General features: G+C 42.8%; 1 protein-coding gene and 1 pseudogene across 1 annotated transcript; one reads left to right on the top strand and one right to left on the bottom strand.

The window, feature by feature from the left end:
- Window positions 1–7,003, top strand: part of LOC136002076 (metalloprotease TIKI1-like) — a 69,374-nt pseudogene extending 62,371 nt beyond the window's left edge.
- Window positions 7,004–10,271: 3,268 nt separating this feature from the next.
- LOC136002234 (neuronal acetylcholine receptor subunit alpha-7-like) lies at window positions 10,272–21,561 on the bottom strand. The gene is made up of 5 exons (XM_065657107.1): window positions 21,492–21,561; window positions 18,287–18,481; window positions 16,933–17,019; window positions 14,912–15,021; window positions 10,272–10,793 (listed from the first exon to the last, which is right to left on the bottom strand). Exons 1-5 carry the CDS (start codon window positions 21,544–21,546, stop codon window positions 10,272–10,274), a joined length of 969 nt encoding a protein of 322 aa, XP_065513179.1. The 5' UTR covers window positions 21,547–21,561.
- Between the last annotated feature and the right edge of the window lie 603 nt (window positions 21,562–22,164).

Below are 22,164 nucleotides of genomic sequence, written 5' to 3'. Positions count from 1 at the left end.
AGGCTTTAGCTGTTGTTCCTGGTTTTAGAATGCATATATATATAAAAATATTTGTCACATAATCACAGCTGTAATTAAGATACTTCCTGACTCCTGCCATAGCTGCTGTGCTGGGAGAGGGAACTGGCCTTGGGGAAGAAGTATGTGCTTTTGCATCTGTGTGGCTTTTCTTGTAGTTGCTCAGTCTGTCCCTGGAAGAATTATCTTCATGAAGTGTTGTAAAGGGGGTTATGTATATGAGTGTCTGTTGTTAATAGTGTTCTGACGCTGCAGGTATCAAAATAAATGGCAGGCCATACAGGATGGAGATCGTTCTGGCTGTGCTTGTATCAATGTTGAGTTCCAGCATGGTATGGTCATTAGTTTGGTAGAGGAGGCTGCAGGCAGCAAGGCACTCTAATCTTCATGGGAGGGCTGGTGCCCACTCCTGCTTGCTATACATTACTTGTTATAAATGTGTGTGCAAAGCTCTCTTTGCGCTGTGGGAGAGCTGCAGTTTCTCAGCCTTCTGCCCTCCATACTCCTCTGATATAACCCTTTATAACTACCATTTCCTCTTCCTTGGTGTGCCGCTCTGACTGTCAGGACAGCATTGTCTCCTTTTGCAGATTAGTGTGGAGACAGTAAATGCTTACACTAGAAGTTAGTGCCACTGTAGGAATTTTAGCTCTGGTCTCTTATGTGTCAGACATGTCCCCTGACGTGAAGTTTTTTAAAGGATGTGCATTCGCTGGTCTGTGCATCTGGTTTCATGAAAGAGAAAATGAGATGCTGGTGAACTTGGCATTGCCACATTTAGTCTTCTTCCAGTTTCTGCAGATGGGATGGCCCCAACTATTGCTTATTGGTATATTGAGCTATTCCCTTCAAAGATGTTAATTTGCAAGGTGTATTTCTGAATCCACGGCTGCAGTCTGTGGACTAGTTTATTACTTACCTTCTCCACCAGTGAGAGCTGTTGATCTAGGACTGGCTCCTTCAGCTAGTGTACCTTAGGCGTCCTGTCCCCTTCCCATCCTCCTGCCCCTCATGTCAGTTGGCTTTGACAGGAATTGCTGAAGGGAATAGTGTGGTCTGTGTTCTGCAGTGCATCAGGCTGGAGGAGTGTGGTTTGACTTCCTCTGTCTTTGAGGGTAATTCCTTTTTGTCTGTTTCTAGATATGCAAGGCTTTTCCCAAGAGTTATTCCACCCTGAGCCAGATTACTACTACTATCTTTCCTTAGTTTCAAATTACCTCTTTTCCAAGGCTTTTTTTCATTATAGAGAACTATTTTGATCAGAATATTGTCTTAAGAAAGAGGAGGCAGGAACACCAGGCAGAGAAATAAGCATCCAGCCAACATGTCAGGGAGAAACACCTGTTTTTTATGTGCCTTAATGGGATCTGTACAAGGATTCTGCCTCAAAGCCCTTTCAAATATTATCTATGTTCCCTCCTTCTTCCAACAGAAAACCCCACAATACCTTATTAGCCTTTTCATCATCATCACCAGCACACAGCCCCTATGTCACATTTCGGGAGCACCCACTGCCATCGCACCCTGAGAACACAGAGGAGGAGGAAGGGCTCCCACCTCACCTGCTGCTCCCTGAAAACATTGACATGCTGGAGAAGGTAGACAGGAAGTACAGAAAAAAGAAGCATCAGAAGAAGCAAAGACTGGGACAGTTCAACGACCTCTGGGTTCATCTCGAAGAAAGATAGCCAATAGATGGGGAGAGAGGAGGGTTTGTTGTGCAAACTGGACTTTAACTTAAACTGATTAATCTAGTACACCAGGCTTCTGCAGGGGCTAGACACATGCTGAGTGCAGGATCTGGCCTTCTCTCTCACGATGAGTCTTGCTGAAACATTTACTCAAGGCTGCTTGTGCTTTCAGTGACAAAATAGCTTCTTCTGCTTGGTTAGGTTTGTGGAAAATTAAGCATAATACAAGTGGAAGCATTATGTAGACATTTTGCATTTAGGCTTGAGAGATTGTGAGTACATGGTAGTCCTTTTTATCACGAAAAACTGGATACAGTAGTAAATGGTACAGATTAAAGCCTTGCAGCTTTATACAAGAGCTTCTGCATATAAGGAAACTGTCATATCTGGCATATGTGATCCTCACATTTGGACAATATTTATGCAGTGTTTCCAGTCTCTGTATTCTTCCAGTCATAAAAAGCATGTGAGCCCCATGGCATTACTGGACATCTTGCTGCCTGGAAGATTGCTGCACCCTCCACTGCAGAGGGAAAGCCGCGAAAGTTAGAGAGGCAGCTGCCATTCATGCAGAGCCCCCAGCTGTGCTTTGGGTTTTCTTTGTAAAGCAGGGGGAACCACCACATTCTCTGCCCCAATGCCCACATGTACAAGAACACAGTACCGCTGCGGGCTGCCTGGACAGGTGTGGGCTGAGCTGACAGCCCCACCTTGTGGCACAGACACGATGTGTTCCTAGGGAAATCCAGCCTTCCTGGGTTTAAGCTCTCACCTCTGCAGGTCCTGTCTTAGTCAATTGTGGTATAACTCCAGTCAGCAACTAAGAGCACCCAGCTACTCACTCCCTCTGCCCCTTGGTGGGATAGGGGAGAGAATCAGGAGACTGAGGAAACTCATGGAGTGAGATAAAGGAAGTTTATAATCATATAATGTCCTGAGTTGGAACGGACCCACAAGGATCATCAAGTCCAACTTCTGTCCCTGCATAGGACAACCCCACAGTTCACACCCTGTGTCTGAGGGTGTTGACTAGTCTCCTCTTGAACACTGACAGGCTTGGGGCCATGACTGCCTCCCTGGGGAGCCTGTTCCAGTGCTCCACTACCATCTGGATGAGTAACTTATTCCTAATGTCCAATCTAAGCCTTCCCTGGCACATCTTCCTGCCATTCCCTCAGGTTCTGTCACTGGTTGCCAGAGAGAAGAGATCAGTGCCTACCCTTCCTCCTCCTCTTGTGAAGAAGCTGTAGCCTGAGGTCTCCTCTCAGTCTCCTCTTCTCCAGGCTGAACAAACCAAGTTCAGTTAGCTGAACAAGTTCAGTTAGCTGAACAAACCAAGTTCAGTTAGCACAAGTTAGCTGCTCCTCATCCAGCTTCCTCTCCAAACCCTTCAGCAGCTTTGTAGCCCTCTTCTGGACACTCTCCAGTAGCTAAATATCCTTTTATCCTGTGGTGCCCAGAACTGCACACAGTGCTCCAGGTGAGGCCGCACCAGTGCAGAGCAGGATAATCACCTCCATTGCCCAGCTGGCAATGCTGTGCTTGCTGTGCCCCAGGACAGGAGTGGCCCTCTTGGCTGCCAGGGCACACTGTTGGCTCATATTGAACGTGCCATTGACCAGAACCCCAGATCCATCTCCACAGAGCAGCTCTCCAGCATCTCGTCCTCCAGTCTGTATGTACAGCCAGGCTTGCTGTGTCCCAGGTGCAAAATCTGGCACTTGCCCTTGCTGAACTTCATGCGGTGGGTGACTGCCCAGTTCTCCAATTTGACCAGATCCCTCTGCAGGGCCTCTCTGCCCTCAAGAGTGTCAACAGCTCCTCCCAATTTTACATCATCAGCAAACTTACTCAGTATTCCCTGAAGTCCTGTGTTCAAGTCATTTATGAAGATATTGAAGAGTACTGACCCTAAAATGGATCCCTGCAGAACCCTGCTAGTTTAATAAGTAAACTAAAAGCTGTGCATGCAAACAAATTTAAATAAGGAATTCATTCGCTACTTGACCACAGCAGGCAAGTTTTCATCCAGCTCCAGGAAATCAGGGCTCCATCATACATTAAAGTTACTTGAGAAGACAATTGCCATAACTCCAAATGTCCTACCTGTCTTTTTTCCCTCATCTTTCTATGCAGACCATGGCATTATATGGTATGGAATGTCCTTGTGGTCATCTGGGGTCTGCTGTCCCTGTTTTCCTCCTCCCGACCTCTCTCTGTGTCACTAGCCTACATGCTGGTGGACTGGTGTGAGAAGCACGAAAGGCCTTGACGCTGTGAAAGACACTGCTCAGCAATAATTAAAACATCCCTGTATTATTAACTCTTTCCAACACAAATCCAGAACATACCCATATACTAGGTACTACGATGAAAAATTAAAAGCGTTCAAGCCCAAACCGGCACATTTTCCACCCCTTGTTCCATGTACCATTCACATCATACTCAGGTCTCACACTATCCTATACATTGTCATTACCCACCACAACCCTTCCCATCCTTTGATAGGACACACAGATATCATTCTGTTACTTTATGGACCACTCCTCTGAAATTAATCATAGAATCATAGAACCATTTCAGTCAGAAAAGACCCTCAGGATCATCAACACCTACCATAACCTAACCTAAAATCTAGCACTAAACAATGTCCCTAAGAACCTTGTCTTAAGGCCTTTCAAATACTTCCAGGTATGGTGACTGGACACTTGCAGCCTGTTCCAATGCCTGACAACCCTTTCTGTGAAGAATTTTTTCCTAATACCTAATCTGAACTTCCCCTGGCACAACTTGAGGCCATTTTGTCTTGTCCTATCACTTGCTACTTGGGAGAAGAGACCAACACCTACCCATTCCATGTAGTTGTAGAGGGTGCTATTCTCCAGGCTAAACAGCCTCAGTTCTTTCAGGTGCTCCTCATTGTTCCTTCACTGGCTTCATCACCCTTCTCTGAACTCACTCCAGTGTCTCAATGTCTTTCTTGTAGTGGGGTACCCAAAACTGGGCACAGGATTCGAGGTGTGGCCTCACCGGTGGCAATTACAGAGGGACATTCACTTCCCTGGTTCTGATGGCCACACTATTCCTGATACAAGCCAGGATGCTCTTGGCACTTTTGACCACCTGGGCACATTGCTGTCTCATATTCAGCTGTTTGTCAATCAACACCCCCATATCCCTTTCTGCCAGGCAGCTTTCCAGCCACTCTTCCCCAAGCCTGTAGCGCGGCCTGGGGTTGTTATGACCCAAGTGCAGGACCTGGCACTTGACCTTGTTAAACCTCATACAATTGGCCTCAGCCCATTGATCCAGCCAGTACAGCTCCTTCTGTATGGCCTTCCTACCACTGAGCAGATCAACACTCCCACCCAAGTTGGTGTCATCAGCAAACTGACTGAGGGTGCACTCAATCCCCTCATCCAGATCATTGATAAAGAGATTAAACAGAACTGGCCCCAATACTGAGCCCTGGGGAACACCACTCGTGACTAGCCGCCAACTGGATTTGTCTCTGTTCACCACAACACTTTGGCCCCGGCCTTCAGCCAGTGCTTTATCCAACGCAGAGTACAACAATCCAGGCCATGAGCTGCCAGCTTCTCCAGGAGAATGCTGTGGGATACAGTGTCAAAGGCCTTACTGAACTCTAAGTACACAACATCCACAGCCTTTCCCTCAACTACTAGTTGTGTCACCTTGTCATAGAAGGAGATCAGGTTGGTCAAACAGAACCTGCCTTTCATAAACCCATGTTGACTTGGCCTCATCATATGGTTCTCTTGTAAGTGCTTGTAAATGTCTGTAAAATGTCCAGAAAAGGCACAGCTAAAGTGATTCAATACAGTCTTGTAGTGAGCTTGGCAGACTTGCTTTGGTTTGTGCTCCTATATGCATCAGCTCTCAGCTGTATTTCTTTCATGTGCTGGCACCTGGTTTCTCCCCAGTTACTCTTCGAAACTCTTGTGGGGTCCTTTGGGTATGGAAAGTTAAGTGTTTTAAGAAAGCATACTAATTCCCTTCACTATCCAAAAGTGTTAATGCATCTGGCCAAAATAAGGCGAGAACAGTGCACAGCAGCTGGGGAGGGGGTGTAGGAGAAATGACTTTCTTTTTATATTTGGCAGGTTGACTTGCTTTGAATTTTGTCCAAATTTTTCTTCTGGTTCCACACAGCACTGTGAGGTTCTGGGGGGTGTATGTCCGCCTTACAGTTGTGGGGTCAAGCATGGCTTTCAATCCACTTCCAAAGAGAACACCTCGTGTATAGTATTTTACACTCCTGACTCTTCACTTGCTGTGATGTGGAAGCTCCCCCAATTCAGGGCAGTTGGTATTAGCAGCCTGGAGCACATATTTCTTTCCTCCATCACATGTTGCTATAATCGAAGTTCAGCGTCATGTAGGCTCTAATTCGGTTCTTGTTCATCACCACGCTGGAATCCTTGTTACCACTGGGAGATACTGTGGGATATGGGGATCTTTTCCCAGTGCCTCAAGGATGCATTTCTGGAAGTGGCTTTTCCTCTCCTTAAATATGTCATGTAATGTAATTCCTGACCTGTGGAAGAGAACATGCAGTATATGAACAAGTCTGATCCATGCTAAGATGCACGTACAGAAGCAAGACTGGAGAAGATACATTGAGCTGAAATCAGGTGCCTCACTCCTGTTGTGTTCAGCAAGTCTCACTGCAGTAGCACTCCTCTCCAACAAAGCTTGTTTTGTTCTTGCATATTTTCTGCTTAGCTGAAAGGTGCTAGAAATGTGTTTGTCTTACCCACCTGACTACATGTGAGCAATGGGCAGGCTGGCTGCGTAGACCTGAGTACAGAGCGGGTTCTTCAGTGTTCCTGTTCCCCCTTAAGACTGCTTCACTGTTTAGCTCTTGTCCATGTGGGCTGGTGTTGGAGGTGCCCACACCTGTGAGAAAGGAACAAGGCAGCAGTCTCCTATGAGGGGATACAGTCCTTTGGTGAGCATGGAACCTGTATGAGCGACCATTCCTGAGATTCCAGAAGACTGACAATGGCACAGAGGCTGACTACCTCCTGCTCTGTGAGCGTCGGGCAGTTCCGGGCTGGGTCTGGACTGACATTCTTCTTTTGCCTTGCAGTGCTACTGACCCTCCTCCCCAGATCCGCATAATTAATGGCTACATCACAGTTGAACCCCAGACCTGGGGCCACAGATGGTCAAATCACACTCACACACATTCCGGCGGCGCTCACCAGCTTTCCTGTTCTCTTTTCCTTCCACTACTGACTTCGACTTTGCATATGACAAGGCTGCATTGAAACACAGGGGGAGCCAAGTTGCAGGCCTTAAAAAGCAGAAAAGGAACTTATGTGAAAAAAAACAAAAATAGAAGACACTTCTTATTTTGCGTTTTCTTAAACTGCCTCCTTTTCCTGAATCTGGATTACTGACACTATTAACTGGATTGCCCAATACAGGAGAAGATATTTTAATCAAGATGTTACTTATCCTTCTCTTGCAGAAGAATGATGTCATGTAAGTGCATAATATTTTGGGGAGATTATGTCACTATGACATAGCTGTTTTTTAGCTGTATGAGGCCAACTAAATTACATATATTCACCTTCAGTGCCTTGTAAGAAGTTTTACACACCACTAACTTGTGTATTAGAACAAACTATTTTGGTCATATGAGCACAGCTGAGAAAGAGAGGTTGGTACTGGTAATGATTCTAGTTTTTGCCTTTTCAGGCTCCAGATTATATATAAGGTTAATGGCAATACCTGCTACAGTGGAATAAAAGAGTAAAGACTTGTGAACTGAATGTTTCTGCCACCTGTTTGATTGTGTTGTAAAGTGGATACACCTGAATGTCCAATGGCCTCAGGTTGTACCGGGGAAGGTTCAAATTGGACATTAGGAAACATTTCTTTATGGGAAGCGTTGTGAAGCACTAGAACAGGCTGCCAAGGGAAGTGGTGGAGTCACCATCCCTGGAGCGTTTAAAAGAGGTATAGATGAGGTTCTTAGGCAGATGGTTTAAGTGCTAGATTTATAGGTTTTGGTTGGACTTCATGATCTTAAGGGTCTCTTCCAACCAAAATGATTCTATGATTTTAAGTTTCATAAGCACAAACTAGTCTACATTTAAGAAAAAAAATGCCTGGAGACCTTCACAATCATACTGCTGGATGCTTTCAAAATTCCCAAGAGGTGATTTGAAACGTGCAGATGCAGGTTTCATCTCTCTTCCTAAATCATGAACGGGAAGATGAAAGTGAACCAGAGAAGATCATAGAAGCATTTTGGTTGGAAGACACCCTCAAGATCATTGAGTCCAATCATTAACCTGACTCTGGCACTAAACCATGTCCTTAAGAACTTCATCTATACATGTTTTAAACAACTCCAGGGATGGTGACTCTGTAAAGAAATTTTTCCTCACACCAAATCTAAACCTCCGCTGGTGCAAATTGAAGCCATTTCCTATCATCCTATCACTTGCTACTTGGAAGAAGAGACCAATACCTACCAATATCAGGTATTTGTGGGGGTTGATAAGGCTCTCCCCTTAACTTGCTTTTCTGCAGGTTGAATAGCCCCGTTCCTTCAGATGCTCCTTATAAGGCTTGTTCTCTAGATCCTTCACCAGCTTTACCATCCTTCTGTGAACTCACTCCTGTATCTCAATGTCTTGTAGTGAGGTGCCCAAAACTGAGCACAATAGTCAAGGTGGGGCCCCACCAGTGGCAAGTACAGAGCGACGTTCACTTCCCTGGTCCTGATGGCCACACTATTCCTGATACAAGCCAGGATGCTCTTGGCACTTTTGACCACCTGGGCACATTGCTGGCTCATATTCAGCTGGCTGTCAACCAACACCCCCATATCCAGGCAGCTTTCCAGCCACTCTTCTCCAAGCCTGTAGTGTGGCCTGGGGCTATTATGGCCCAAGTGCAGGACCTGGCACTTGGCCTTGTTAAACCTCATACAACTGGCCTCAGTCCAATGATCTAGCCAGTCCAGCTCCTTCTGTATGGCCTTCCTACCACTGAGCAGATCAACACTCCCAACCAAGTTGGTGTCATCTGCAAACTGACTGAGGGTACACTCAATCCCCTCATCCAGATCATTGATAAAGAGATTAAACAGAACTGGCCCCAATACTGAGCCCTGGGGAACACCACTCATGACCAGCTGCCACCTGGATGTGACTCCATTCACCACAACTCTTTGGAACCAGCCACCCAACCAGTTTTTTACCCAGCAAAGAGTACACCCATCGAGTCCCTTAGCTGCTGATTTCTCAAGGTGAGTGCTGTGGGAAACACCGTCAAGGGCTTTGCTGAAGTACAGAACGTCTGCAGCCTTTTCCTCATCCACTGAAAGGTGGTTGGTGTGGATCAAACCGGGTGCCCTGCAGACCAGCATCCTGTGGCCTGGCAATATGTCTAATGCAATCCTCACAGATAATAGGTTGTTGTTTTCTTTTAGTGAACATTCAGAGAAGTGCTGCGTTAGCCCAAAGAGCAAAGGTGTCTCCATCAGACCAAGTCCTTTTGTAGCTCTGCTGTGATCGGCAGGCAAAAAAAAAATCATTCTAACAGAAGTTTCATTCCCATTCACAGTAGTGAGACGAAAGAAGGTGGTATTGAAAATAGTTGTATACGATAGTAAAAGAATTAAAAAAAAATACTACTTCAGTTTAGTCTAAACAGGAAATCTGAGCCAAATGAAATCAGTGGCAAATTTCCCACAGGTTATATATAAGGCCAAGATTTTTGCCCTTTTTACACACAGTTATTCAGTATTAGGTTGGCAACCATGTCCCGAGAGATCAGAGATATTTCAAATTAAGGAGAGTTTCAACACGACAGCAACAGCTGAGCAGGGGGACAGCTAAGAAGTAGGTGTTAATGACATACATGACTGTCCGCATTGACAATGCATTTTTTTCATCTTTGAGACCAGCATTTTCTAATTAAAAAAAAGTAATATTCTGTGAAAAATACATTCTGTTAACGTATTTACTGAGGAATCACTCCAGTCACTGCACTAGTAAGACCTAGCATGGTGATACATTATTCTCGTGGATACACTACGCAGCATCATAAAGCTGTGGAGATATGTTTGTCAAATCTGAGAAGTGAATGTCAGAGGCACACCAAACAAAAATGATAAAACACAAATATACTGAAAAGAACAAAATATTGTAAAGTTTATAGTCATCAATGCTCATTTAAATTATTAACAATACCTAAAAGTACACAAATTCACAGTAACACATTGATACTAGTGTTAATTTATAATAAATATATTTTAGATTTGAATTCTTATCACAGATATTCTTATTCTTCACAGATCATGACAAAATTACAGGTGGCACTAGTCTATGAAGAAAGTAACAGATCTTAATATGTTTACTATTCAGTAACTACAAACACTAACATAAGGAATAATTACCTCGTGAAATTATTTTCTGTGTATGTTAGCACATATAAGTACACTTCTCTATTGAGTTAAACTACATAGTAAAATAAGTGGTAAAATTAACTTTTAAATCATCGTGCTCATCTTTGAAGTCCTTATGCAAAATCCTTTGAAACAGCTTCTATAAAATTTGGAGCAGACATCAGTATTGCAAATGTGCAAATGATGGCAAAAAGGGTAAATGCAACCAGGCATAAACGGTCTATGACAGCAGCTGCAAACTTCCACTCACTGCAGATCTCTTCACCCTCACCTTGTTTCCTGAAGTGCGTTGCTATGAACTGAACTTCCTCCAGGATATTCATAATTACTGGAATAATATCCATCAAAGCTTTCTTTTGAACACGCTCAATATCTTCTGGTAAGGGGAAAGTAGTCTTGCCACGCTTGCTACCCACATCATTCTTCTGAGAGCAGCATGGATTATCTGTTGCATGGTAGCTATAGATCATGTTGGCATTGCTGGACTGGTGCCCAGGTAGCACATTCGTCTCTGTGCTGCTTATGCTGAGATGGTGCTTCGGATACTTGTATTTGCAAGAGAGGGGCTTTATATTTTCCCCAGATTTTTTCATTCTTAAAAACCAAGTACACCAATTCAGCAGGATGACACGAACCTAAAAGAGAGTTATCATAATAGATATAAAGGGAACTTTTCTGCAAGTTTCTTTGTGACTGGTATAGTTATTCTGTATGGCCCTGTAGAAAGCACAACTGCTTTCTCTGTTCTCCAGCTATCTGCTTTCAAATTAGTTTTTTTCTTTCTTCCCAATAATGACTTTTTTTCCGGACATGTCTTGATCATAGAGGTGTTCAGTGCCCACTTAGCTTATAAAGAAAAAGAGATTAAAAAATCTCACTTTACAAGACAACACATGAAGTCGTATTTTTAGATAACAAATCAAGGTATCTGTAACAGAGGAGATTGACTGCATGGTTTTCAACCATTTCTCATATAGTATGGAACGAGAGACACGTAAATATTTGTGGGGTGTGGGGGAGGACAAAGTTTAGATTCTGCTGAAAAAAACTCTCTATGTGCCAGACTAACAGCTGTTTTTAGCACATTCCCCACCACCATCTCTATTATGTCTATCTAAATTGCCTTGGCTGGTTTTTTTTTAAGTATTTGATATCCATTTTGGTACTTCTTTGAAGAGTTCAGCCACATAATACAGCAAGGCTTTTTTCAACAGAAAAATAAATCAATTATTTTGGGCAGTTCAAAATCTGAATGCTGCTATTAACTGCTGTAATTCACCTATATTCTTGTGCACAAGTGCACTGACATATTGTGAGAGTGCTCTACCATGTACATGGGATGTTGTATTTTCCCAGTGGACTGATATTCAGATATCTTGTTTGAAATCTGAGCTTGGAGTGATTCCTATTGTAAACTTTGCTGTGAAGGGGAGTAAAAAGGCTGGGAAATCAGTAACATCTTGTGCAAAAGGCAGCAAATATTGTGGATCCAAAATGGACATTTGCAATGTGCTTGTGAGTGTCCTTTCAGGAAGACATGTGGGCCTCTTTAATGAGATCAGACATGATCTCCGGTTTAACTTCTGAGCATCGGCTTAGGACACCCCGTGGGATCCAGCTTCAGTCAATTCGGCCATGTTTGACTCAGGACCACACTTTGCCTCCAAGGTTTTTTTAGATGCAGGATGAATTGTCTCCTGTGATTGCACAGTATAGATGTAGGAATGGGGAAATTACATCTAGTACTTTGAGTTGCTGCTTTAATGACAAGCATAGCTTCAGAAAGGAGGAGGCACTAATTACCACAAGAGGGAATAATCACATTAAAAGCCAAAATCGATGACCGGAAGATGATTATACAATTATTAAACTCTGCACTTTGAGCATTTCTGTGACCCGTGTCATTTTCTGTGAGCTTTTCTGCTTCTCTTCCACTAGTGGATCTTTTATTCCTCATCCTTAAAAACTATTTTGCTGTGATTCATATTATCCTGCTTTCACTTAGGCTTTAAATATTCCATTATTTCCTTCATGGTCAGAATAGACAAAGAGAAAAAATAATGCAGCAGTTTAAACAATCAATCCTACATTTAATTTAACTTAATAACAATGTCCTCTGAATGCTTATGGACACATGGCAAAAAACAAAGTCTTAATTGCTAGGAACAACGGCAGTGGCAAAGGGAAAAGAAAAAATTTATCCTCCAGTACTGTGAAATTCCAAAATATTAAACAGACAAACTTTCTTATTAGAAAATGTTAATATGTCTGCCTTAGATCTAGAAGGAGATGTGAGGTGAAAAAGCCCCGTTCTACAGGAATACTACATTTTATTTCAATACAAAGTATTTACTTGTTAGGGAAATTGCATTTATAGGTAGAACATAACCCATTTCCCTTGAAAAATAAATACACATATGACAGCAACACAGCTTGAACTTCCAAATGCTCTGTTTCCTTGAAAACACAGACACTCAGGCATCGGTCTGTTCTTGTCATAGTAATTGATTCAAGAGACAGCTGCAGCATGTGGGTTGTTGGAAAGCAGCCCAGTCATGACAGTATCAATGTATGTTCTTACCTGCATTATCATATCTGGATTTCCATGAAGGAAGAACACAAGTAACAGCTGCCTGCAGAGGTCAGCAGCTTATCCCTGTTGTGACACTCTCCATCAAGGTATGTATGTATGTACTATGCTACCCATAGTACAGCTCATGTTACAGCCACCTGCCTAGCCTTGTCCCAGGGAGAGAGTCTCCAGTTAAAGATCTCCTGATAAAGGGCATCAGCACCTGAGCAAATCTGTGCACATTCAAGATTTAGATATCAAAAGAGAAGCCTGAAACCTAACAAAACTTGTTTAGACAAAGCGAAGAGCCAGAGTGCTCCTGCCTTTTCCCATAAAACACTTTCTTCTCTCTGCTTAGTCTTCCCTATCCCTCTCTTATGCCACACTCTCGGTTTTCAGCAGAAGCAGGTTGACGTTATCCACTCTCAAACTCCTCATTCACCTTTTTTCTCTTAAGGTGTTAGCCCTGTCAGCTTGCCTGGTCTACAGATTTCGGAGTCTGTCATCTGTGCTTCAGAGTAATGCTTTCCACAGTCTTTGCTTTCTGATGGCATTTTTAAACTCTATGCCAGTTAGTTGTCAGGTCATTGAACAAGCTTCCTCAACAGTGAAAATTCATTGCATGCTGTGTTTCCGGAGAAGAGACTGTAAGAAAGAACTGACTTGCAGGGTGCGTGAGCAAATTTAACATGAGCCGTTTTGTCTAGGCTTCTCAAAAAAGCAGACAAAAGAGTAAAATTGTCCGTTGGGGCTGTTATGCTGCTTGCAGACCCCGTCCACGTAGACATCTGAAGAATGTTTACCCAGATACGTGCCCTCAGAACTTGCTTACATGCAGCGTACAGGTTCATCGAGAATTTGCATGCTCTACTGTCTTGAAAGTAAGATGATTTAAAATGATACAGCACTTTAAGTAATAATTGTTAGTATGCTTAATTGCTTTTGAAATTTTTGATGTTATTTTTAATTTTTTTAATTTGCATTGATGCTGTAATTTATTTTGAGAGACGCTAAATTAGAAAGCTGTTCTGTACTTAGGCTGACATTTGTAACCATGTGACACAACATCATGTCCGGATAATTGCCTAGCATGACAAATGTGGTGAATGAAATAAAAGGGGATGCTGTACAACCAGATTTCTGTGAAAACAGCATGGATAGTTGGCTGTGACTACTTGTATCTTCCTCTGCTTTCATTCTTTTTCTAAACAGAAAGCCTAGCTTGCTTACCTATTATTGGAAATCTGTTCTTGGGAAAAGGAGACAGAAAAGAAGCATAATTTTCTTTCAACTTGAAAATCTAAAGGAAACATTCCTTTTGAAAGCCAGCTGGTGTTTGAGTCAGACCTCACTGGGCTAATAGAGTTTTCTGCTGTAGAGAAAAGGGGATCCACATGCTCACGCACTGAGAACTGATGAGATGGCAGCAAAATACTTTTTCCACAAAGAGAAATGGATGTGCGATCAGCAGAAGGCACATTTCCATGCCAGAGAATTCCAGGCATCTCCTCAGTACGCTCAGTCTGAGCCCAACAGCATTTCCTTTCTGTTTCTTCTGGTAGTGCAGTAACAGCAAGCTCCAAGCTGTGAGAAGTATAGCTGGGTTCAGTATTCAACACCCTCACTACACTAAGGTATTGTGTTCCTAATCTTCCAGTAGCTCAGGGAGGCAGCTCATAACTGGAACAACTGCAAAACAGAAGAAATTGGCCTCACCTCCTTTGTTCTGGGAGATTACAGCTCTTTCACAAAATGCAGTGATAACCTTTGTAAGGAACAAAGCAGACAAACTGCCAAGCAGAGACCAGCGTTTTGACCAAATGTGCTTTGAAATATCACATTTTATCAGTAGCGTTGTCTGCTGGAAAAAATACTAAATGTGTTGCCCTTGGTGTTAGCGCTTGCAAAGCTGGTTCTGGGAAAGATTACTCTGCCATGACTAAACCACCTTCTTGTAAGTTTAAATAGAAAAATCAAATAACATATTCTGCTTTTAACCAAATTTAGTATGTTTGCTCCTTCCCTCCAAAAGCAAACTTAACTGTCAAACATAGTGTTTGTATCTGACTTTTCGGATTAATGGAGAACTGCTTCTGCCCATCTTGAAGTAGTTTACTATAGCTTTTAGATTATTTTTTTCTTTCAGTAGGCTGTTGAATATTTGCTACCAAAGTTACTTACCCATTTGGGCATCTTTCCCGCTTGCGGGTCATGATGGTGAAACTGCAGAACCAGCACTGTTACCACCAAAGACAGACCAACAATTACCATGATGCTAGCAAAATACTGAGCTGCAAGTAAAAGGAGGAGTAGGTTAGGAGGGGGAAAAAACAAGCAAAAGTCAAATAACATTCCTTGGCCATGTCTCGACACATAAATTTGAGAAGCACTGCTTCTCATGCAAACATCCTTTTCTCTGATCTTCCACACTGGAGCATTTGAGGTCTTGAAAGATTTCAGTTTATCTGCTCAGATCCCTCCAGCAAGGGAAGGGCTTAGAAGCAGTGAAAGTCATTAACTGCTGGGTTTTTTTCCCAGAGAGGAATGTAGGGCAACCTGCTAAGGACCCGTTTCCTGCCTTCTGCCAAAACAGTGAGAACCTGAGCTGACCAGACCCAATGAATACCAGCATTTCCAGTCCTGGGCTGCCTCACGGTACCAGCAGAGATGATGAAGGGAAATGTTGTCCTCATGGTGTCAATGGACCCCCTCAGTAAGTGGCACTAGACATCCTCCTTTGCCCCGCCATTGCTCACACGGGGTTAGGCATATTTTTCTGTACCCTCCTCAACCTTCAAGACTTTTGGTTCCTATGAAAGCAAGCTACACTTTTTCTGAGTGCTAAATTTAAACCTGCCGTACAGAAAAGAAATCAAGATCTTGAAAGTCAGACCTGAAGATCAAAACCGTATCTCCTTAGTGTCAGTACGGCTTCCTCATGCCAGGACTGAAGCTGATGCACTGGACTTTAAAGGGCAATTATTCACAGGGATAGTGACTTTTGAAGGCTGCTGTGACAAAATACCAGGGCGCATTACCTTTGGGTGGTATAACGGGGTGAAGTGGTGAAGCATGTAACACTGACTCAAATGGTAGAGACTTTCCACTCCCAGCACTCCTTCCTACAGCTTGCAAGAAAACCCGAAAATTCAATATAAACCTCCAAGCAAGTTTCGTTCCATCTCCTTTTCTTAATGCAAATTTCCACTGCCTCAGCAGCAAAAAGTTTGTTCATAGTAATGAATTTTTCAGTGTTAAAAGGATCCCCTTGACCTTAGCTTTCCATAGCATAGAATAGAGTGAAAGGGACAGCAAAGAAACACTCTGCTTTTGAGTCCAAAGAGGCTTGGGCTTTTAAAATTGTAACTGCCTCTGTGGAATCTCAGGTATATATTCAGTGAGAATTTCTGTTAGTTGTTTTGGAAGCTCCTCTCTGCGTCACATGTAAGAGTCTTGTTGACATTCAAGAAGATGTCCAAGTTATTTGGAGATTTGGAGGCTTGTATTACGCAAACATGCTTGTAGTTTGCAAACATAGACCTCAGCTCGGGAGATGATAATTTTAAAAGTTCTGAGTTTTCATACAGTGTTCATACTTCATTTTGTAAACCAAGATCTCTGTCCTACTATAAAGCCAATGAATAATGTTTTCTCCAGTTCGCAGCTGAGAAACTAAGACAACATGCGAAGTAAACGGATGATCCTATGAAAACAGAGGATGTAACAACTGTCTGGCCCACATTCCCAATGTGAAAATCTATCCCATATTTTTCAGTATATTTTAAAATTGTTTTAAATTGTTAAAGTGATAGATCTGGATTTTGATTGTATTATCCTGAATGCAGAAGAGGAGGGGAGGGGACCTTATGGACAGATGCAATGAATCTAGAGCCAGGGCTGAGTAAAATTCCATTATCCCACTCATGCCTGAGCACTGGTGTACTTCAGCTTGGTGCTTAGCCTATGTTGTGTGTTGATTCTGTGTCCCCTCAATCCTTGCATTTACCAGTTTATCTGATGTTTCCAGAGCGTTTTTGTAATCCTCATTTATGCTCTTTTCATACGTGCAAACAGTAAAGCCCAATAAGAGATTTACTCCTGACATTGTTGAAATTAACAAAAAGAGTCAATCCTCAAATAATCTTTGAACAACTATTGAGAAGCATCATTCCTTGTGCACAGATCAGAGAAAATCAACTTACCTATTAGTGGGACTGAGTCAGAAGTTGCAGGCATGATCTCAGCCACAAGCAGCATGAATACGGTCAGGGAAAGTAGGACAGTGATACCTGCAGGGAGTGAACGTGGAGGGGAAGGATGAGGAACATGAACTCTGCAGCTGCTCTTCTGATGTATTTGCTGTTAAATATAACCTTGTCCTGAACTGTGGCTGTGCCAAGCCTGTGACTTCTTGTCTGTGAAAGTAGATGAGAACTTCCACAAAGTGAGAGCATTTCTGGCTGCAATGTTATTTGTTATCTTTTCTCAATTACACCCAAATTCTTGCTTTTCTTAAAGTAATGTAGAAATCTTTCCTCTCAAGTGAAATGAAGCTTGCTGAACACAACACATTGCTGAACACAACATTGCTTTTCTAAAACATTCTGCAAACAGAACCCACAGAGACTTTCACAGACATGCATCTAGGTTTTGGCTATCGCATATTATTCAGCACTTTCCCAAGGGCTGCAGCCTCTTTTAAAATAAGTTCTCTGGGAAGGCGTTTGAAAACCTAACTTCCCTGGTATTGAGAAATCACAAAGTCGGTGCATGAACTTTATCTCCTGGTTTTGTGCCAACATTGTATTTCAGCTCAAATAATTATTTTTCTTATCTCCACCTGGTCTTTAATAGCCAGTGTTCGCACACCCAATTGCTTGTGTTTTACTTCTTGTAACAAAGTCTGCTCACATCCCTGATTTTTCTGCTAACACTGAAGGATCTTCATGTGTTTTTAAAGCTCTCTATCCTGACTGGAATTGTGCACGATTAACTCTTTAGGTCTTGCCTGGACTCGTCCCGTGTTTTTCCAGCTTTGCCTCTTATATTGGGAGCAGCCCTGCTGTCTTTATCAACACACAAACCACAAAATCTCATTTAGCCTTTCCTTTGCTGTCACTGCTTTGCATTTATGGGGGACTCATGGCTTGGTGGTTTGAGAACTGAACTTGGAAGTTGAAAATCCACTGTCCAGTTGCTGCAGCTCACAACATTTCACTCAATGTCGTAGTACGTCCTATCTGAAAAACAGAATTAGTCACTGTGAAATGCATTGAGACGTACTATTGAACAGAACAGAGATGACATAGTACTATCACTGCTGCCTGTGCCAGTGGCAAGTTATGCCTCATATCAAGGTAAAATCCAAAATATTTTAGAAGTATTTTGTGCAGGATGTGTGAATGCCATACAGAAAGTTGTTAGCCTCGTTTATGCAACCAAACAAGTGCTTCTGTTTCTCCTGGAGAGAAACCTTAATTCATCAAGCACCACTAGGTGTCTAATTTCTATTTTATAGGAAGCGCACATTAAGGAAATGAATTCTTTAGCACTTACCCAAAGAAATTATCTCCCCTGAATCAGCTGGCAAAAGGAAAACAAGCAGTGCCAAACCAGATACGAGAACGCATGGAATTAGAAGGTTCAAACCATAGTAGAGGGTGTGTCGGCGCACAGTGATGGTGTACGTCACGTCTGGATATGGTTCTTCACAGCATTCATAGTACTTCTCATTCCTCTTTCCTGGGACACCTATAGAGAGGGATATCAGAGAAGAGAGGAGAGTTATGGGTATCCTGCATATCCCTTTGCATGAGCTGAGAAGTAATTGTTTATGATCCAACATGTGGCACCTCCACCACACGTTTTCCATTGAAGAGTGCTTGAAAAAGCTCTGTGGCAATTGATCAAGGAAAAAAAAGACACCCCAAACCATTTACCAGGCAAAAATAATTCTCTAACCCTTGCGGCCAATGATGCACACATGAAGGAACAGACTGAAGGGGACAAATTATAATGTTCCTCTGTTCAGTGTCGTTTGAAAGCTTCAATACTTTGCTACAGGGTTAAATGAGCAAAGGTCATTTAGTGTGTCAGTGTCTTCAGAAACATCTGAAGGAACAGTGTAAGATATCTACTGTTCCTAGTACCCTTCCGTGTTTTCTAGGGTTTGTTATCCTGTCTTCTGAGTCACTAGAACATGGCTAAATGAGGAAAGATCATCTGGGCCAGATGTGAAAAAAACTCTGAGCATACCACCTCAACAAGGAAAGATATGCTAGCAGTGGCCAAAGATTTACACAGTAAAATGTGCATTCTGCCTTCCTGCCTACAGAAAATGGTGACAAACAGCTGACGTCACGCTTACTAGCCCATACAGCAGATTTTCTGGTTCTTATCTCTCTGTCGATCTCTTAAAAACATTTGCTTTTTTTGTCAGGAAAAACGATGAGGACACGGCTTAGTTTTCGAAAGGGGTGTCAAATTAAGTTTCAGGTCTGTCATATCTGCAAGTTAAGAGATGTAGCTCTACAATATATCTGTATGGCAGGGTTTGCCATGGTTGCCCAGCTGAAATAGTCTGTCTTAGATGCTGCGTGGCCGGGACTGCAGAAGCACAGGAAAAGTCAGAGGAGCAGGAAGAACTCAGCACCTTGTATCTTTCGTGCCAATATTCTCACCACTTTTTTGTTTCTGTGCACGTGACAGAAGATGTGGCAATGTGTACATTTTGGCAGGAACGTGGCAAAGTCTCCATAAAGGATATAGCCATGGTTTGCTGAGGTACTACTTAATGCTTTTGCTGTATGAGCTAGATAAGGACATGTCAGGGATGAAGACAGTGAAAGTACAGACAAGTGTCTTAATCAGATATGCAAAGTTTTTGGACAGAAATAACCACAACAAAGGAGCACTGAAATGGATGGGCTTGAGGAAGACTTCACAATGGAGTCCTTCATCTTGTCATGAAACTGAATAAGGAGTATGTTTCTTATTGTTATATTTCTCAAATGCTCTGAACTCTAAAACTACTCTCTGCAGTTCTTCACTGCCAGTTATTTCCTTGTCTCTATATCCAGACTGGAAGATGGAATGTCCCTTGTTCTAGCTCTCCTTCTGGGGGCTCCAAGTTCTAAGTTCTAGTAGTTTCCATAGCATTGCTTCTGACTTACAGCTACCTAAATGAGTTCAAAATAACTCATTAGGATATCACTCTGAATAATTATCCAGACACTAGCAGGCTTCCGCAGGGATCCATCATACTACCAGCACTCTTCAATGTCCTTATAAATGATTTGGACACAGGACTTCAGGGAATACTAAGTACTTCCACAATGACACTAAATTGGGACGAGCCGTTGACACTCCTGAGGGCAGAGAGGCCCTGCAGAGGGATCTGGTCAAATTGGAGAACTGGGCAGTCACCAACGGCATGACGTTCAACAAGGGCAAGTGCCAGATTTTTGCACTTGGGACACGGCAAGCCTGGCTGTACATACAGACTGGAGGACAACATGCTGGCGAGCAGCTCCAAGGAGACGGATCTCGGGGTTCTGGTCAACAGCAAGTTCAACATGAGCCAACAGTGTGCCCTGGCACCCAAGAGACCAACCGTGTCCTGGAGTGCATCAAGCACAGCATTGCCAGCCAGGCGAGGGAGGTGATTGTCCCACTCTGCTCCACACTGGTGCAGCCTCACCTGGAGCACTGTGTGCAGTTATGGGCACCACAGGATAAAGAGGATATTTAGCTACTGGAGAGTGTCCAGAAGAGGGCTACAAAGTTGTTGAAGGGTTTGGAGAGGAAGCTGGATGAGGAAGTAGCTTGGTTTGTTCAGCCTGGAGAAGAGGAGACTGAGGGGAGACTTCATTGTGGTCTACAGCTTCCTCACAAGGGGAGGAGTAAAGGTAGGCGTTGAGCTCTTCTCTCTAGCAACCAATGACAGAACTCGAGGGAATGTCAGGAAGATGTGCCAGGGAGGTTTAGCTTGGATATTAGGAAAAGATTCTTCACCTAGGGGTTGGTGGAGCACTGGAATAGGCTCCCTAGGGAGGTAGCCACAGCCCCAAGCCTGACAGTATTCAAGAAGAGTCTGGAAAACACCCCAGATATTTGGTGTGAACTGTGGAGAAGTCCTATGTGGGGCCGGGAGTTGGACGCGATGATCCTTGTGGGTCCCTTCCAAAGCAGGACATCCTATGTTTCCATAACAGTCTGGGCATAGATTCCTCTTTCAAAAATAAAAATATCTTCCAAAGCATAGAAGGGAAGAGAGGCATACTGACCTGTATTTATTTGCAGTCTTTGTGAACTGGTAGACACTTCGATGGTTTTCTGGGTGAGAGAGATTCATTTCTGTAAAAGCTCATTCCAATTTTGCCAAAACAGTGGGTTTTAAACCAATCAGTTTTTGGCTGACATGTTAGAGTAGATCTGATAGTAGCCTTCCATGCACCTACATGAGACCCATCCAAGTTTTGTATTTGAGAAATTGCTCAGATGCATCAGGTCTTGTAGGTTTCATTTATGTACTCAGTTGCAGGAAATTACTCCTGAACACAGTCTTTTCAGACATTGTTCAGTGACTGAAGCTGAAAGTTTGTCTCTGATCTGTGATTTAAAAATATTTTTTATTTTTGCCTCTTAACATAGAAAATTTTAGTATGTCTATTTTATGCCCCATTGATATGTATTATTTCTGTATATTTGGAATTTGACTTCGAAAATTAGACTACTGAAAAATTTTGGCCAGCCTGTTTACCCACTAAATCCCACTCTCCATTTGAGATATAGTTGGAAATATCAGCCTCAAGCATCTGGATGTCAATCAACCAGCCACTGTGAGTCCAGGAGCCAAATTTTAAATCACACTTCTGCACATCAAAGGGAAACCAGAGGACATCAATGTAACGTGCTCTTCAAAATGCCTGTGGATAGAAATCAATCAGAATCAAGTGTGTGCAGGGTGCAAATAATTTCTACTCTTATCTGTTTGTGAGCAACTTTCTTCTCCAAAAGTCTATCTGACATAACCATGGAGGGCCTGGCAGGAGCAAGGACTGCATAGATAACTACACAGTGTGGCTGAAATTACTGTGACAAGCTTTTTGCAAGGAGTTCCTTCTCAGGCCCTCAAATAGGTACACTGGTCCTTGAAAATACATTGTTATGCTAAAGCTTGCTTGGTGCTGGTTTTTAAACTGGGCCTTGAATTTTACTCTCGACATATCTAGTCCACTATTATTATTTGATGTGACCTTTTAAGCAGCTTAGGAGATTAATACTTGTATATTATTGCAATACATTTTTTTGTTTATTCAGCAGAGAGAGAGGGAAAAAGAAAACCACCAACAGCTAGAAAACCCCCCCACCACGAAAAACTAATAGATGATCTAAACTTCATTCTTAGGGTCATACGTGTGGCTATGAGACTT

Source organism: Caloenas nicobarica, chromosome Z (assembly GCF_036013445.1).
Source record: "Caloenas nicobarica isolate bCalNic1 chromosome Z, bCalNic1.hap1, whole genome shotgun sequence".
Lineage (NCBI taxonomy): Eukaryota > Metazoa > Chordata > Aves > Columbiformes > Columbidae > Caloenas > Caloenas nicobarica.
Note: the sequence above shows the minus strand (reverse complement) of the source record. Positions and strands in the feature narration are given on the sequence as shown.

Coding starts and splice junctions, on each gene's coding strand:
- LOC136002234 (XM_065657107.1), bottom strand. CDS start 21,546: ATGCTTGAGGCTGATATTTCCAACTATATCTCAAATGGAGAGTGGGAT. Junction 18,482..21,491: donor TGGAGAGTGGGATTTAGTGG/GTAAACAGGCTG, acceptor CCCTCTCTATAG/GTGTCCCAGGAAAGAGGAAT. Junction 15,022..16,932: donor TGACTCAGTCCCACTAATAG/GTAAGTTGATTT, acceptor TTTTACTTGCAG/CTCAGTATTTTGCTAGCATC.